Here is a 17,128-nt window from a genome sequence, read left to right as displayed (position 1 = left end):
TCACAGAGTCCAGACTTCTCTGCCCTTAGGAGGCTGAACTTTCTGGCACCTGCTAGGGAGTATTATTATCTGCATTCTTGGCCACTGGCACGCTCTAATCACAACTTCTGAAAACTCAGCAGAAGTAGCATCTTCCCATGTCAAAGGCTTTTCAGCTTGCTTGATGTATTCCTTCACTCCAAATACTGGTGTTATAATTCTTTGGATTTTTCCACTGTTCATTTAAAGGCTTTAGAACGACAACAATGATAATAATAATAAAATCAGTATTTTTCCACAGGGAACCTTCTTATTCCTCATTTCTGTTGTTTTCCTTTCAGAAAAAAAAATACTTGGCTTCTCTTTTTTTCAGTTTGCTTAACAGCAACTGGAACTAACACTGTCTTAATGCACATGTACAATCCAATTAATTCTCCTGAGTGTGTCTTGCCTTTTGATGACATCCATGTACTTCTTGTATGTCTTGAAATAAAACACTGATGTAAAAATACTCCCTGAAACTTGCTGTTTCAAATGACACTAATGACAGTCGAGTTCATTAGTATTGAATCGATTCTCTTTCTTAGTGGCATTATCATTTTTATGGTGGCATCGTGTTATCATGTGTTCAGAACAGGATAAAAAAGAAGTTTCTACTTGAGCAAGATTACTTGATAGCAAATTAGCTGTACCTCATGTTACTACCATTTTTTGATTTGCATTATAATGTAGTTGCAATTTTGTGTTAGCTCCCAGGATAAAATTAAGTGCTGTGTATTCTGCCTCTATCATTACTCTTTGTATTTTTTCATCATGTGCTGCTGGAAAAGGAGGGGAGATAGCAAACTCAGTGACTGTAGGACTTTAGAAGATCTTTTTTGCATTTCCTCTCTCACTTATGCTTATTGTCTGTGCCTTGATAGAAGTGTTTGTGTTTCCCAATTAATTTCATTTTTATGAATGTTAGAATTTGCCTGCAAATACTTATAAACTAGTCTGCTTTTCTTTGTGCAGTATTTTTTTCCTAATTATATGCAATCTGCATTGCTTTCACAAATGGATCTTGATACATGGCTCTGGAAGGAAAAAATGCAGTGTTTTAGCTCAGCCATGACCATATCCAAGGCTGGTAAGAATGGGATGCAGGCTGAATTGCTTTGTTTAACTAGAAGTCAAAATGTTGGAGGGACAAAGTGTCACAGTGAGAATGTTCCTCTTCTGCCAGCCTTTGGAAGTGCCCAGGTTCATTGTCGCACCAGGCAGCTGAGAAGGGAAGATGTGCACCTGAATATACAAAAGAGAGTTCACTGAGCGTGTTAGAAAAACAAGTCCTTTGTGAAGTGTTCTCTTTGATTTTGTTAATATGATCCCAGCTCTGAAGTCAACGGGGGTGTTACTCTGATAATTGGGACCAATTTATACCAGACTGTTCTGATCTTGATTGCCTCTATAATTAGTTGTAATTCAGCCATCATCTCTGTAGATGAACAGGCCAATGTCAGAACACTGCAGAGCAATGCTCTTCCTACTGGGCCAAGAGAGTTAGCCGAGTTGCCCTAATGTTTGTGCATGAAATTGATGGAGTTCTGCTGTCTTGTGCCGCTTGGAGGCTTGCTCTGATGACCGAGAAATGAAAAGTGTGCCTGTGTGTGTGCTGCATCATACAACTGAAAGATGATGAACCTCCTTAGGTGATCTGACTAAACACCTGTGAAAATTTGAACAGTTAATGCTTTATGTATACCCTTTTCTAGCAAATCTACAAAGTAAATACACATTTAAGCAGAACTGTTATAATTCAAGTTATTTTGCTGACTGAGGATCATTAAAGTGATCAAAGTAGGCAGGCAGACACTAGTTCCTTCTTCATTGCTTTGTATTTCATGTAGGTATATCAGCATTTTATTTTGAGATCTGTGCTAGCAATCTCTTCTGCGATACCTAGAGCTGATTTATTATAACATGTCTTTGAAACAAAATACTTTGCTATTAAGTGCAAGTAGTATGGGATATCCGGTCATCTGTTTTACTGTCACATTCTCACCCTACTGCCTAACAAAGTAATACTAGAAGGCTCAGTATGTTGGCATGGATTACAGGAGCCTAGGAGGAGGGTTGAAATACAAAAAGGCTTTTTTTCTTCTGAGCTGTTTACAGCCCCAGTCTCTCATACACACACTGAAAAAACTTCCATTTTGCCACACCTAGTATATTTTTAGTTCTATTTTCTTCTTTTTTTTTTTTTTTTTTTTTTTCCCTAGCAGTTTTGTGATAGGGTACAAGTCTCACAGGTTTACGGGTTTTCCATTTGGCTTCATTCATTGAAGGCTTTTTAAGTAGGGCTTCATGCTGCATTTTTCCACAGATCATTTTGGAGGAAGCTGCAAGGAAAAGTAACCCATTTATTTTTTTTTAATCTGTGAAATCCCAGAGCTTTTCAAAAAAGGAGAAACCAAAGCATGTGCAACAAGCTTTCTCTGAACAAGCTACTGTTGCTTTCATTGCTGTTTGTACCACTTAACAGAAGATGCACAGGAGGAATTTTATCAATATACAAATATACAGGCCTGAGGAGACAACAATTATAGTGAATACCATTCCCATACTCAACACCTGAGAAGAAATACAAATTTTGTGGTGTAATGCTAACCATATTATGGTACATAAGCAAAAATTCACTAGTTAAATGGTGTGTATTCTTTGTTACTAGATTGCTTTTTTAAGATGACCCTCTGTTAGGAAGGAAGAACACGGATGAATAAGCTGATTAAACACCCTTAAGAGGTTGCTACACAAAACAAAATTCTGTGCCCTGAATTGCCTAATCTTTTTTAACTCGTAGAAAGGAAGAATATTTCTTTTGTCCCTGTGTCCTATTCAAGGTCAGGAAAAGAAACCCTCAGAGATGGGGTTTATGGGTCTGCCTTCGCAGATTTTACCCATCTGGATATATCATGAACAGTTTGGTCCAGTTTCTGATAGTTCTCATCACCCTGACTTCCACCCTAGTGAGATTATTTGTGGAGCAGGATATAGGTCATTATAAATGTAAGTGTCAAAATTTTCTTTGTTTTAGGAAAAGAAAGAAAACCATTGTTCTTTATAGTTAATGAGGGAGTAATACGGTATCTTCTTTTTATAGACCAAAAGCAAATTAAAAAATCTGAAAACCAGAGATTCAATTGAGAGCCTTGACAGTTTTCCAAAACTGCACACAAAATGCCAGCTTTACGTACATAGATACTGAGTAATTTTAGGCAGCTTCTACAACACAGGCCTTAGTGGTCATCACTACAGAGCTCAAAAACAATTTGAGTTTGTGAAAACTCTAGGTATTGTCTTTTTTTTCTTCTGAATTACATTTTACCCATTTTAATCTAACACGATGATAACGTGTGGGCACAGTGAAGATTGCTAAGCCTTACTGTTCTCACATTTCCTAATTCTTTACTGTTAGTGAATTGGAGAGGAAGGAGAAGCTCCATGTAATTAATTGTACTGTATTTGCTGGGACAAGAATATGGTTGACACCATGGAAGTTGTATGTGGAACTATAAGCATGATGACAGGGTGGTGTGCTTTTGTCAGGATAGCATGAACAGCTGTGTTATGGTGGTTTCTTGGAACTTCCATGCAGACAGGCTTGTTCACAGCAAAAAAACATTACGCTGTACAATAAGTGTATTGAAAAAAAAAAAAAAAAGAATTGCAGTGTGGTTTACGTTTTTTGGTTTGGTTTTTGGTGGTTCCCCCCCAGAACGTAATTTATTCCATTAAACGTAGGCCAGAAATACCAGAAGTTCTATGAAAATTTTGTCTCCATCTGTTTATACTGTTTCACTTAAGCTTTATACTGTTGCTTTTTTTATTGTGCTAATATGAATAGTTATAATGGAGAGATTTGGCTAACACTATGAAATTGTTATTATACAAAGTTCTTACCAAACAGGTTTTCGCTTTAAAAACTAAGAGAAGATGTTCAAAACAGTTTGAATCTCTGAAGTGAAAAAGGGTTTTCATACACATGTTCCCTTAGCATAATAGAAATTTCTTTAAATGTTCATCTACAGCAGCTTCTTCCATTTCTCCATACCAATTATTTACCATAGTTGGTTTGCAAATACCATTATAAATATGTCTTTATATTATAAAAAAGAATTAATTCCTTCCAAAAAGAAGTCCTGACAGTTTAAAATTAAGGATATAAAGTAAGGAAATTCTTAACAAGTTCAGATAGACACATGTGTGTTCACATCATGTGATCACGAGTTATCTGTAAGCTAGACACAAAATCCTGCTTCTGTGAAGTGTTATGGAGAGGGTTTTTCCTATGATCATTAGTGCTTAGGACTTCTGCTCTGCAACTTGCATGGAAAGCAGCAAATAACCAGTAATACAAGGCCTGTGCCACTAAGGAGGGATATTGATTCAGTAGTTATTCGCTGAGCAAGGTTCCCATTACAAGTGTTTAACAGAGTTTTTTCAACAACTGTCTGTAGCATAACAGTTGACTTCTGTTGTGTCTTACAGATGTATTTCTAATAATGGAAAGTCAAATGATTTTTGTCAGGTGCTAGGTATTCAACCGGTAGGCAAAATGCTGTGAATTCTGATAGCATATATGGCTGTTAACAGGAGTCTTCTAAGGTAGGAATGTCTGGCTGCCTTCCAGTTTACAAGTGACTACACAATGTTTCAGGGTTTGGGAACTGACATATTTTCCTTCATCTCATCATCTCCTATTTCTGCTCTATGTTGTCTATAATTATTGAAGGCTTAATAATTTTGTTTTATTGTACTGGCCCAGCAATCGCTAAAAAAACACAAAGTTCTTCGTGGTCTTTGATAATTTTAATGATTCATGTTTGATGCTTAGAATGCATGAAAAACTTTTAGTATACAGATTGTAATTGTGAGACTGGTATTTTGTTTTGATAGCAATGTTTTGGAGTGAGGGGACTTAATTCTCCAGTACCTTGTAGGCTACATGGTGATTTACAGTTGTGCAACATGAGGAATATGCTGCCAGGGTCACGTATCTACTAACCATGTCTAGATAGAATTACTGACTGTGCTAGTCTAGCTAAGTATCCTAACACAGGTGCGTCACACTCAGAAAAAAAAAAATATTTTCCTTACGTAGCCTTTTCCACAGTGGGAACTTTTTTTTTTTTATACAGCTTTCGTCCGAGATCGTCTGCTTGCGCAGCTTAGGATAAATTTTCAAAAACATAACTGTCTCCAAGCTAGAAGCTTTAGCTAGCACCATAGTGTCCTTCAGAAAGTGCAGCATTTCACATCTTTGTGCAGTATACCGACCCCAACGCTTCTGTAGTGTAGATCAATGTTAAAGCAAAACTTTACACTTACTGTAATCATAATGTACTATACCCACTTTTATTAATGTAGTAGAGAACATTAGAGAAATGGACCCTTTGTAGTTTTAAGCACTATATTAACAACTATCTGAGCAATATTATTCTATGTGCTCAGTTGCGGTTTATGAACACAGCTGGAATGTGTAAAGTGATTGCTGTGCACTGAGACAGCTCAAGAAGAATTCAGAAATCTCAGTGTGTCAGCAGCCCTTGAAAATTCATAATCAAGACTCTTAAAGGAACCGAGTCATTGATACATAGTATTTAATAAGTATGGGAATTTAAGAGAAATTACAGAAAACGGGAAATCAAGATGATAATTTACTTCCACTTAGGAGGGACCACTGTGATGACCCGCATATTTGTAGGCTGCTCAGGATACCATTAACAAGCAGAATGATGTAAAAGAAAAAAAATAATAAAGTGACATCATTGAAAAATAGATCTTTTCCAATAAGTATTAGTCCTCGATGGACTCCTAATTTAGTGATACTTGAAGTTAGAAGTTAAAGATCTAATGGCAGGATAGGTGAGATGCTAATAAAAATGAAGTTTAAATGAAAAAGCAGGCTTGCATTTTTAAAAATGAGCCTGATCACCCATTAGAACCATCAGTGAAGGAAAGTGACAGCTTCACCACTCACTTGACAGAAGACAACTGGGCTATTTTTACTGTCCAGAGTGATTAATGGATATCACTTGCACTGCTTTTAATTCATCTTAAAATTCCTCATGTTGCACAGTCATCTTTCATTTATGTTAACCAGGCTTTACCTCTGGAATCAATGGAGATCACCCATGAAATTAAAGACCTATCAGGCCAGAAGTGTAAACTTAAGCCCCACTGCAGCCAGATCACTATATTCCTGCAGAATACATTGAATTTCATCTCAGCTTTCATCTGAACATCTTTATTCTTCATCCTGTGTGGTCTTAATGTAGTCTTCATCTGAAATGTACTTAATATGGTGCCTTGTGTATGTATTGCAGCAACACACTTCACTGCCTGTCTGTCCTAGGTGCAGTATTTTTAATACAAATATGTATTTGGAAATCATAGCTGACCTACTCTGATCTTCTCTGGATCTGGAAAAGCAAATAATCTGACTGTTCTGTCATCATATGTGTCATTCCAAAAAGAGATTAATGAAGAAATATTGGGTCATCACCCTCACTGGCTCATTTTTTCTGTTCCTCATCTTTCTGCCGTTAAGCTATTCCCAGTGTGACTGTGAGTCATAACCACAGGTGTGAGTAACAGGACTCAAAGACTGCGCTATTGATAGAAACACCTATCATTATTTGCTTTTTTCCTTATATTAACACTTTGTGATGTCCTTTGACATATTCAGGTTTGATAACATCCCTAAGTACATTCTCTGACATCCTTCATATAACTAGTGATATTGGCAAAGTGCTGTGAGCTGTGCAAGATTCTCTCTGACACTCCAAATAAAGTTGCTGCAAACAGGTAGGAGTAGTAGACTCAGCATGGCACTGCATTAAGCTTCGTATAGGTGACAACGTAGTCTGTAGTATGTTAATTTTTCTTTCTTCATCATTTCTTTGAGGGATTCAGTGAAGGAGAGTGCTGGAACACTTTTTAAGCAGATGCTTAAATTAGTCTCTGAATTGGGGGCAGGAAGAGATCAGAATCCAATCCCATAACGTAGGAAAGGCAATTCCGTGTTACAGATAAGGTTGCAACCATGGGACAAAGCATAAACTGCTCCAGTAAATGTGCTTCAGTGTGTACAACTGTAATTATTTAAAGAATGTATAATACTACTACTATTATCACTCAAAAGATTTTTAAAAGGAGGTCCTCTCTGAATTCAATAAATTGTTGTTTTTTTTAAATTTTGGTTCATTGGTGAATTAATTTGATTTATTATTCATATAATGGCTTTATCCTTTGACCTAGATTTTTAGATTAAAAATATAGTGCCATCTACTGTATCTAAATATTTGAAATAAATACGGATGATTATTGTAAAAATCACAAAACTGGAAAACATGCAGTAAACCTGTGGTGGTGTTAATGCATTTTCTTATGTAGATGTTATTGTGAGGATTTTGAATAAACCATTAATAACTAATACTCAATTTCCTTATCTTATAACCTGGCAATATACTATTGTTTTGTTACGATCCTTTGATAAAGCAGCTGCAGGCATCTTGTAAGGATGTGGAAACATTCAGTAGTATAAGTGAGCAATGATTTTTTGGTTCAAAGCTCCTTTACAGAAGGCATAATCTAATCTTATGTAAAAATCATATGCCAAAACATTTAGTATTATCCAGCTAACTGACTGTGTAATGTAAAATCATCTTTGGTCTTTTCAGTTTAGTTTAAAGTGATATGTGTACACAAAAAGACCTAAATTGATCTGAAAGCTTACTAATGGCAAATTAAACACATTCTAAGCATTCTGACTTGAAGAGCAAAGGCTCTTTTTCTTTTAATAGTTTAGTAACCTTGATTAGTTGTGTAGCATCGTAAGTTTCTACATGTTCGTGCATTTCACTTCACATTGGATTATCTTTGATTGTAAGTTAAAAGAAAAAGTTTCTTCTGTATGGGTACATATCAAGTCTTCTGGAGATTATACCTATTATAGAAGAGTAATTTCATTTGGTGATTTCTCCACATGTCCTGAAAACTGCTTTGCATTCAAATACTGTAAAGAATCTGCTTCTAGCTTTGCTTTCACAGGTAGAAGTAAGGTACAACTTCATGAAGGTCTATAGAATTATAAGGGTAAATAACTGGTACTAGAAAGATGAGAAATAGCCACTTCTGGCTTCTAAGGGAAGTTCTCTATGGTCAGACAGGATGTGCTCCCAGTTACACTGAAGAAATGCAGAGAATTTTAATACTGTAATTATTTTTTCCTTAGTAAACAGCACCTTTCCTGGACTCAGACATGTGTCTACTAAATCTGAAGTTAAATCTTTGTTTTGGCAGCTGGGATTCCTGATAAATGGGTCTCATATGTCTTGTAGTTAATTTACAGTTTTTGTATGCAAACCTTAAAAATATGATAACTTGAGTCACTCACCAGCCCTGTACAGCAGTAAAATGCAGTGCCTGCAGTTTAAGACTAATTTTGTGTACTGTGCTATATTCTTTCCTTGGGATGCTAAACATTGAACAGTTATTGGTTTTATACCACTTAGCAGACATGTACCAATAACCTGTGTCACCTATTTTGAAGATAATGCTTTGGGATGGAAGGTACTGTTATTGAATAGGGAATGAGAAAATTGGTTGTCTTATAGACTAGTACAAATTTATTTTGAGATACATGTCACTGTATCCTCTGGTAGTTATGGTTAAAGGCTCAAGATATTTGTCATATAACTAACTTGGTGAATTTAGATTATCCAGTGCCAAACTGATTGACCTCACTGAGAAGAAATCAGGATACAGTTTTTTGTTAATTCTGCACTAGTGTTTATTCTTATGTCTCTGGTGATGCAATCATATTGTTAAAAATAATAGTAAAGTAGCATATTCATGGTTTCTGTTTTACATGACACTTGTTTTCCAAATTTCTGATGCAGCATCACTTGAATTCTGGCTTTCAGATCAGAGGAAGAAGGAATCTTCTTTAAATATCCCAAAGAATTAAGTATTTAATGTTTGCAACTCTTTAAAAATCTAGCTTGAAACAATCACCTATTGATCTGTCTATAGAACACAGGCAGACAATCATTTCTTGAGGGATTTGCTTTTCACAGCCAACTGACTCTAATTTCTGTTTTGTTTTGTAAATGTAGGTTTAAATAGCTGTTCAGTTGAGGAATATCCCCTGCATCTATTTTTAAATTAATAGCCTGACTTCAGCCACCTAGAAGACAGGCAGCTACTGTCAGTAATTGTCTAGTCCATAGAGAATAGCAAGTACTTGCAGCATCTTTCCTCCATTCTAAAAGAGGCGCTTAAAGAGATTGGATGAGTTGTTCCAAACTAGTTGTCAAGTTTCCTTGTGTAGTCCAAGGAAGGAGACAAACACCAGGAACTGTGTAAGAAATGAAGGCAGCTAGCTGATACCACATACCTCAGGTTTGGATGGTAAAGATAGAAGAAATTGATCCTAACTTGTGGGAAGAAAAAATGCTTTTCAAGTCTGTAAAATGTTTTACCTGAACAAATTGCCAGAGGAAAATTTGAATTTAATGGCAATCTGACTTTACCATTATAATGGAGAACATTTTTTTCTCTCTCATTTTCTGTTTTTTGAGAAGACCACTGGAAAAGTTATAAATTTGGAAGAGTGCTGCTGTTGTATTATGACCATTTGTAGAGGTTCATTAATTCTGTCTTCAAGATCTAAATACAAATTTGGTATCATACCATCCTAAAGGCTTTAATCTTCCATGAAAAAAATACAGTTCTTAATTCTTTCCAGAATTTTATGCAACTTAGAAAAATACCTTCATAACCAATATGTGATAGTTGTCCCTTTCTTATTGTCTGTAACCATAACATAGTATATGGTCATTGTGGTAAACATCTATACTATTGTGGGAGGATAAACTGAAAAATAACCCTCTTTCTACAGCAGTGAAAAAGTCATTCAGCAAGAGCTTCAAAAATAAAGAATTTAAGTGTGTAAGTAAGGATAATAAATGCAGTTTACTCTGCATTTCTATGAAATACATGGCTTCAATAACCTAAATGATTTTTTAGTATGTATAATATTTATGTTAGTAAAGGGTTATTTTTTTTCGCCTCCACTTCACTGAAATGGCATATGTCTACATGAGCGGAAAGAAGTCCTTTGAAGCATTATTCTAGCTAGGCTGGGCTAGCTCACGTCCTGAGTGCGTGATAGCTGTAGCAGAAACAGGGCACAGAATGGTTAAGTGTTCTCATGTTCACTCTGGATCTCAGAGGAGCTTTGCAGCTTTGCTGGGCTCTCTGCTACCACTGCTACCTCGTGTGGGAGCTAACTGGTTTAGTCATGCTGTCTATGCAGTTACACACTGAATATCCTTGTTTGGGTTGGTGGTTTGTTTCACTTAAGTGTGAAGTGCAAACAATAAAAACCTGAATATCTCTTCATACTGAATAAATCATTGAATTTTCCCAAGTTGTAGTTGCTCCTTAAGTAGCCATGCCATACTCCAGCAGTAGAGGTCACAGGCATAGAGAGGTTTGCATTCTACGATGCAACACTCAGCCCTCCAAGGAGGGTTTTGAACTCCAGGATGACCTGAGGACCAGACATGCTGGTAGCAGCTACAAACCAGGACTTGCAGGAGTGTGGATGTCCCTGTGTGAAGGCACCCACTATTACACAGCTTGGCTCAGGAGACCTCCAGAATTAAGAAACAGCAAAGTTGAAGCTTCTTTGTAATTGTATTAAGTACCATGTGGCAGGGTCAGGAGGTGAATGCAGCTACAGAAAGTCAGAAAATTATTGGTTAATAGATTAAAATAAAAAGAATATAACTGTAATCTAAAACAGTATCAGTACATGTGTTCATTTCTATAGTAAGTTTTTTAAAGAATTATCAAAGTTTAGTGTTGTGAGCCCAAACTCTTGAATGTTACTTCGTCCTGATACTGTAACCCTAGTGGTGTTAAGTGTGGCTTCTTGGCCTTTACCTCAACTATAAAATCAAACTAGTGTCAAAAGACAGTACAGAGGAATAATGAGCTCTTTTCCACTGTTGTGAATTGCCACTCTTCATGAACTTTCTCTTTTTAAGTTGTTTATCCATGAAATACTTACCTTTCTAAAACCACTGAGATCTCATTTCCCCTTCACTAAACAACACAATGAGAAAAAAAAATTATTGTAAAGTTTGTCTTTTTGTTTTTCAGAGCTGTGTATGCAAAGGTAAAAGTCCCTGCTTTTGCAATGGCATGAAGGGTAGTAAGGTAAGAACAGATATATTTTTCCTTTTTTAAGGTCAGCTTATACCTGAAAATCATGTTAGTTGAGTTGATAAAGTGAGTGAATGTAATGTATGGTGGCTTTCTGTCAACAGATTCTACAGAGAATTGTTAAAGGAATACATTACCTTACAATATTATGTTAAAATAGCTCTGGGGACACTGTTTAACTAAGAAAGCTTTTTTGTTGGGTTGTTTTTTTTTTTTTTTTTAAAAAAAACATATTAGTTGGTTTACAGCATTGCATGATATTTGAACACCAGCAGAAAAACTGTCCAAAGCGCTAGGTTCCTTTCACAAACTGCTAACAAATACCCACAGATACCATTGCCCTGGCACCAGCTCTCCTGTTACAAATTTCATAATGCCATCAAGAGTGTCATGTTCAGTGCTTCTCTTTTTCCATCTTTGGACCTTGCCCATCTCCCCACCGCCCCTGTTTCTAGTTCCTGAAGGAAAGCTACATGCACTGGCATCAAACAGATAAATCTGCAAACCAACACAGGGGATGAGTGTCTGGGTTCTAATCACAAACACCTTGCCAGCAGTGAGGGAACAGCATCAAAAGTAACAGAGCTCCAGCTCTGCCTGTTGCCAGTTGGCAGAGGCTGGGAGTAGCTTTTAGACAAACCTGAATTACACAAATGCCAAAAATTCTTTCATTGTAGTTGGAAAAAAACAACTGGTTCGCAAATGAAAGGGGCATTATTAAAGAAGTCATGGTTGTAATTCAGGCTAACTGTGAACACAGTGATTACGATACTAAACCTTATCAATAGATTTCAGATGTCTGTATAGACTTAGGATTGTGATCAGTCCCACTGATGGCACATTTGGCTGGTAAAGGATTACTGCTTTCCTCCTGTACTTTTATTACAAAGAAAAATTGTCATATCACACCACAGAAAACACTCCTAGTCTTGCTTTTAGGAAGCTTCATTTCAGTGTTGGAGAAAAGTTCTCTCAAAGTAAATATGTTCATTATTAAAACATATTTTCATAAGTGGGAAAGGGGAATACTCACTCTTCAGTAAAACCTCAGTGGTTATTTTTCATGTTCTTAGTTGGTCTAACCTCACTTTGCCCTAACAAGTAAAATTGAGACCAGGTGAAAAATGAGAAAAAAATAAGCTGTCCACTAGAAGAGAAATATCAATAATAATGAAGACCCACAGCTTGTTTCCATCGGTTCCGTATTAAAGCAACTGAGCAATTAGTAGGTAGGAGTTAATCGTTGTTTACACAGATGTTTTTCAGGCAGCTTTTTAAAGTCGGGACAGTTACATTAATCAATATATTTTGATAAGTGTTCAATGTGAGGAAATTCCTCAACCTGAGAATCGTCTGCTCTTGTTGATCTGTCAAGAAGAAAATGTGGATAAAATTGCCTGTGCTGGAAGTGAAGCTACCAGGAGAGCTCAGTGCTGCTCTGCATCTGGAGAGCACCCCGGGGCTTCCCTGGAGCGGGGGTAGCAAGCTCAGTGTAGGCGGACCGGGACGGCTTTCGTCTTCCTGTCAGCCGGTACCACGCCCCCTCCAGTGGCACGTCCTGGTATAGCACCATCCTTTTTTGCTTTTCTTGGGACGCTGGTGGATGAAATAAACGATTTGCTTTAAAAAGCTGTGCCGGTTTATGATACAGATCTCACAGACGCTTCCTAAAAAATGCAATTCTTATTTTGATTTGTGTTAAAATATTCTTGGATCGTATTTATATATTTTAAATAATATTTTTTTTAATTCAGACAGATCTTCACTGATGTAAAATTGAGCATGCTAAATTGCTGCTATCTAAAGAGTTGAAACATCTTTTCCGTGAGTTTCTAGGCTTGAAGCACTTTAACCCAGATAAGACTTGCATCTTCATTATATTTAACTGAAAAACTGAAAATGCCCCTTCCACTGTAACTTAGCCTCATGTATTCTATTTCTATAGCTTTAATCCTCTGTGTTTCCTTTACATGTTTTGGTTATTTAAACTTGATTTTAAAAAAAAAACAATAAAAAATAATTGAGTGTCTTAATCTCTTAAGACTCAGAACAACTGTTTTATTCTAGCTGTATGTTTTTCTTGCATTTGATACCCACTGTTTCTTTCCATGGCTTTCATGAAGAGATGTATTGGATTTGGAGCTGACCTTGCTGTACAGCAGCAGCCATTCATTTTGCCAACTACAAATTAGAGCTGCTATGATGGATTTGGATTTGTGTTGCTTGTAGGGACTAAACATAGTATAGGAATATTAACAAGGAATATATTATCAGCTGCTTTCTTAAACTTTTAATGCTAGCAATTAACTTCTGTACTCTGCAAAATCTGGAGTACTGTTGTCTTCTGGTATCTTCAACCATTCGTATGAGCGTGTTACTTCAGTGGTACCATGTGGCCTAGGCAGCACATAGGCAGGACCACGAAAACAGGTCAGTGTGGGCAAGGATAATATATCTGCTACAGGAGCAGACACATATGTGTAAGTTAAGAGGTACTGAAAGTAATGAATGCCTTAGAAATAAGTTATCAAAAGGAGAATTCATAGATATTTTAAGAACTTCATTCTCTTAATGTTTACAGGGTGAAAAAGGCTTTCCTGGTGTTCCAGGTCCACCTGGTCACAGAGGGTTTCCTGGTCCAGAAGGACCTCCAGGACCACAGGGACCAAAGGTAGGTGTGTATGTGAGATACAGAGAGAGACACACAGAGAAACTACCATGCTTGACTGTGAAAGTGAGTCATGACTGGATAGAGAATTCTGTTTTAAAAACTAAACAAAACCAAACCTGTTTCAGGTGAGGGATGTTGTGTAGTCACCAGCTGCAGTGGTCATTTTTGACTGAATTGAAGTAGCTGATGCATGGGCTTTTGTTGTTAGTTGTCCATTGCCCAGTGCTAAAGCACGTGGACTGAACTGCCGGAGGCAGTGGACATGGGTCTAAATAGATTTTAGCAGCATAACCTCAATTTTGTCTTAGCAGTGTACTCTGACACCTATTGATGGAAAGAGAGGAAACGAGCTACTACTGAGACAAATATGAAAAACAGATTTAAGAAAATTTGAAGGGAAAGATGGTTTTAAAGATAAATCTTGGTCTGTTTAGGAAATACCTAGTTGCCTGCAGTATGGAGAGGGTGGCTTCCATGATTTGGGCTTGCTTTCTTTCCTATAGGCCTAAACTGAGGCTGAATATGAATTTTCAATGCCTCCTGCATAAGCAGAAAAAACAAATAAATTGCTCATTAAAAAAAATAATTCTATTTGTCTTCAGGAACAGTACTCTTGCTGTCATTGTTAAATAATTATGATGACTCTGATGAATAAATTACTTGTGTGTAAATATAGTGTGAACTCAGCCACAGTATAAATCAGGAGAGTAGGGCCACAATCACATTGTGTCTATGACCTGCACTAATGTGGCTCCAGCACTTATCCATACCAGGATTTTAGGAGCTATGCAGTTTGGTACATCCCCCATTTCCTTTCTGGAAATGATAAAAACTTCTTGTTATCAGTAAAGCTCTAAGCACCTTGAAAGAATTCTAGCAGGTTCTGTCTAGACTGTGCTGTGGCATGCTTTGCTGTCTCCTTTCAGCCTTGCTCTCCCATCCTGCTTAGCCCCCTTTCAGCCTGCTCCTGGCTTTCCTTTCTATGCGCAACAGTGCAGGTGAGAGGGGCTGGTATATGCATATACCTGATCATTACATGGACATCACCCATATCTGGGAGCCTTCCAGCTATTTCCTCATAGGGAAGCATTTCCAGGACTCACAGTTTGAACAGAGCCATAGCAACTCCTTTCTCAACATACCATGACTGTTATTTTTTTGACCTATGATGAGACATATATATATATCCCTTCACTCTGAGGGTGGTGAGGCACTGGAACAGGTTCCCCATCCCTGGAGGTGTTCAAGGCCAGGCTGGATGGGGCTTTGAGCAACCTGGTCTAGTGGAAAGTGTCCCTGCCCATAGCAGGGGGGCTGGAACTAGATCTTCAAGGTCTTTTCCAACCCAAACCATTCTGTGATTCTATGATATATTCCCCGTAAACACTGGAAGGGAGGGCAAGACACCGTGATTTATGCAAGTTGTATTAAATGCTTGTTTGCTTTAGTGTCTGTAATAGGCAAATCATTTATTTAAATAGTTTCATGTGCACATTGGCATTAAAAATATTGCACATACCGTTGACAGATATGTTCTTTTTCTCAGTTATATTGAACTACGTTATTTTTCCATTTGTGATCTAGGGTTCTCCAGGGCTTACAGGCTTAGCTGGACCCAAAGGTATACGAGTAAGTATTTATATTTTAAACAAACTTGTATGTATTAGATGTCATGTTAAATGCCATCTTGGTTCAGTAATTTGTGAAAATTAAAACTAAATTATTATATATGATTTTAAAGTATTCTTAAAATTTATGACACAGAGTATACACATTATCTATTTTTTTAACTTTTACCTTTCTTGCTACACTTTATGTACAAGGTTCATGCTATATTGGGGCGTGCTATGGAAAAAGTCAGGCTGGAATTCCATAAAGAGATGTTTTGGATTTTTTTCTGTGGGCAAAACCAGTCTTTGTGAACAGTACATAAGCCACTATTATACTTGGTCATAGTCAGAAGTGTTAAGAACACACTGGTCTTTTGATAGAATCATAGTTGCATTCATAAGAAATGAAAAACTGCATCATGAGCTTTTGCTTAATAATTGCATTATTCTTCTATTTTTATATCATTAGGGAGCCCCAGGAATACCTGGATTTTCAGGTCCCCCAGGCCTTCCAGTAAGTAAAAATGAAACTGATTTAACCGTTTCTGTCTTACTACAGTCTTCAGCACATAATTATCCTCAGCCCAGTGTGCTCACTCTAGTCTCAACATGAGCATTCTCTCTGTCAATTAGCCTAAAGATAAAAATCTTAGCATCAGCAATTCTCAGTCATTGTAATGATTTAAGAACACATTGTAATCTGTCAGGTCTTGTGAAACACCGCTCTAGCATAAACTCTTCCAGTGTTGCTGTAGGGCAATATGAATGTGTAAAAACAAACTTGTGTCAATTTCGCACTTCTGTTTTAGGGTGAACCGGGAACTGTCGGTCCTCCTGGGCGCTCGGGTGCTCCAGGATGTAATGGCACAAAGGTACAAACCATGCTGAATATCACAGAGATCGTGTTTTGCTATGCTTGGGAACAGGCAAAAAAACAATTTTCCCCCCAGTGTACATCAACGCTGATTTATTTTGGTTTGTGATTTTATCAATTAGGAAAACTTTGAATCATGAGGCTAGAGGAAGGAAAAGTGCTGTCTTTCTGTGTAAGATATATAATTAAATAATACATGTTGATGGCCTTTGCTAAAAAGTTAATAATAAAGTTTGATATTTTGACAAATAAAAGTTTTTTTCTTCAAATCCAAGTGACCTAATCAGTTTTGTCCAACTTGTCCTTCTGTTGAAATGGGTTATAGAAAAGATAGCTAGTTAATTTTATTTCACCACTGTCTAGCTTGCAGTTGACAATTCATAAATCCTGAAAGCAATTAAAAGGTTTAACGTTAAGTTACCGTTCACTAGGTATTCTATGCTCTATGAGAAATGCTTCCAGCATTCTGAAAGAGGGAGTCAGAAGGGTGCCTACTACAAGAAATCATGCATTTCTGGTGAAACAGTGAACTGATCTGACATAGCTAATAAAGCTTGGTATTTCGGATAGAAGTCAAGACCCCATACAGTGAGGCTGTGCCCCTTCTAGCAAATATGGTGGTAATAAAACTCACAATTTTAGTATGATAACATTAACATTTTCTTTTTTAATCACTTTTGCTAAAATCAGACCAAATGATAAAGAATAATATGCATT

The 17,128-nt window shown here is 36.9% G+C and overlaps 1 protein-coding gene across 1 annotated transcript in view; it reads left to right on the top strand.

Moving 5' to 3' along the window:
- The window catches only part of COL4A3 (collagen type IV alpha 3 chain), a 68,099-nt gene that overhangs the window by 3,003 nt on the left and 47,968 nt on the right, over positions 1–17,128 (top strand). The window contains exons 2-6 of the mRNA XM_056358455.1: positions 11,194–11,250; positions 13,838–13,927; positions 15,512–15,556; positions 16,007–16,051; positions 16,347–16,409. Of these exons, the coding sequence (XP_056214430.1) occupies positions 11,194–11,250; positions 13,838–13,927; positions 15,512–15,556; positions 16,007–16,051; positions 16,347–16,409 (300 nt within the window). The remainder of the gene's footprint in view (positions 1–11,193; positions 11,251–13,837; positions 13,928–15,511; positions 15,557–16,006; positions 16,052–16,346; positions 16,410–17,128) is intronic.

This window comes from Falco biarmicus, chromosome 13 (assembly GCF_023638135.1).
Source record: "Falco biarmicus isolate bFalBia1 chromosome 13, bFalBia1.pri, whole genome shotgun sequence".
Lineage (NCBI taxonomy): Eukaryota > Metazoa > Chordata > Aves > Falconiformes > Falconidae > Falco > Falco biarmicus.
This window is presented reverse-complemented; position numbering and strand designations above follow the sequence as displayed.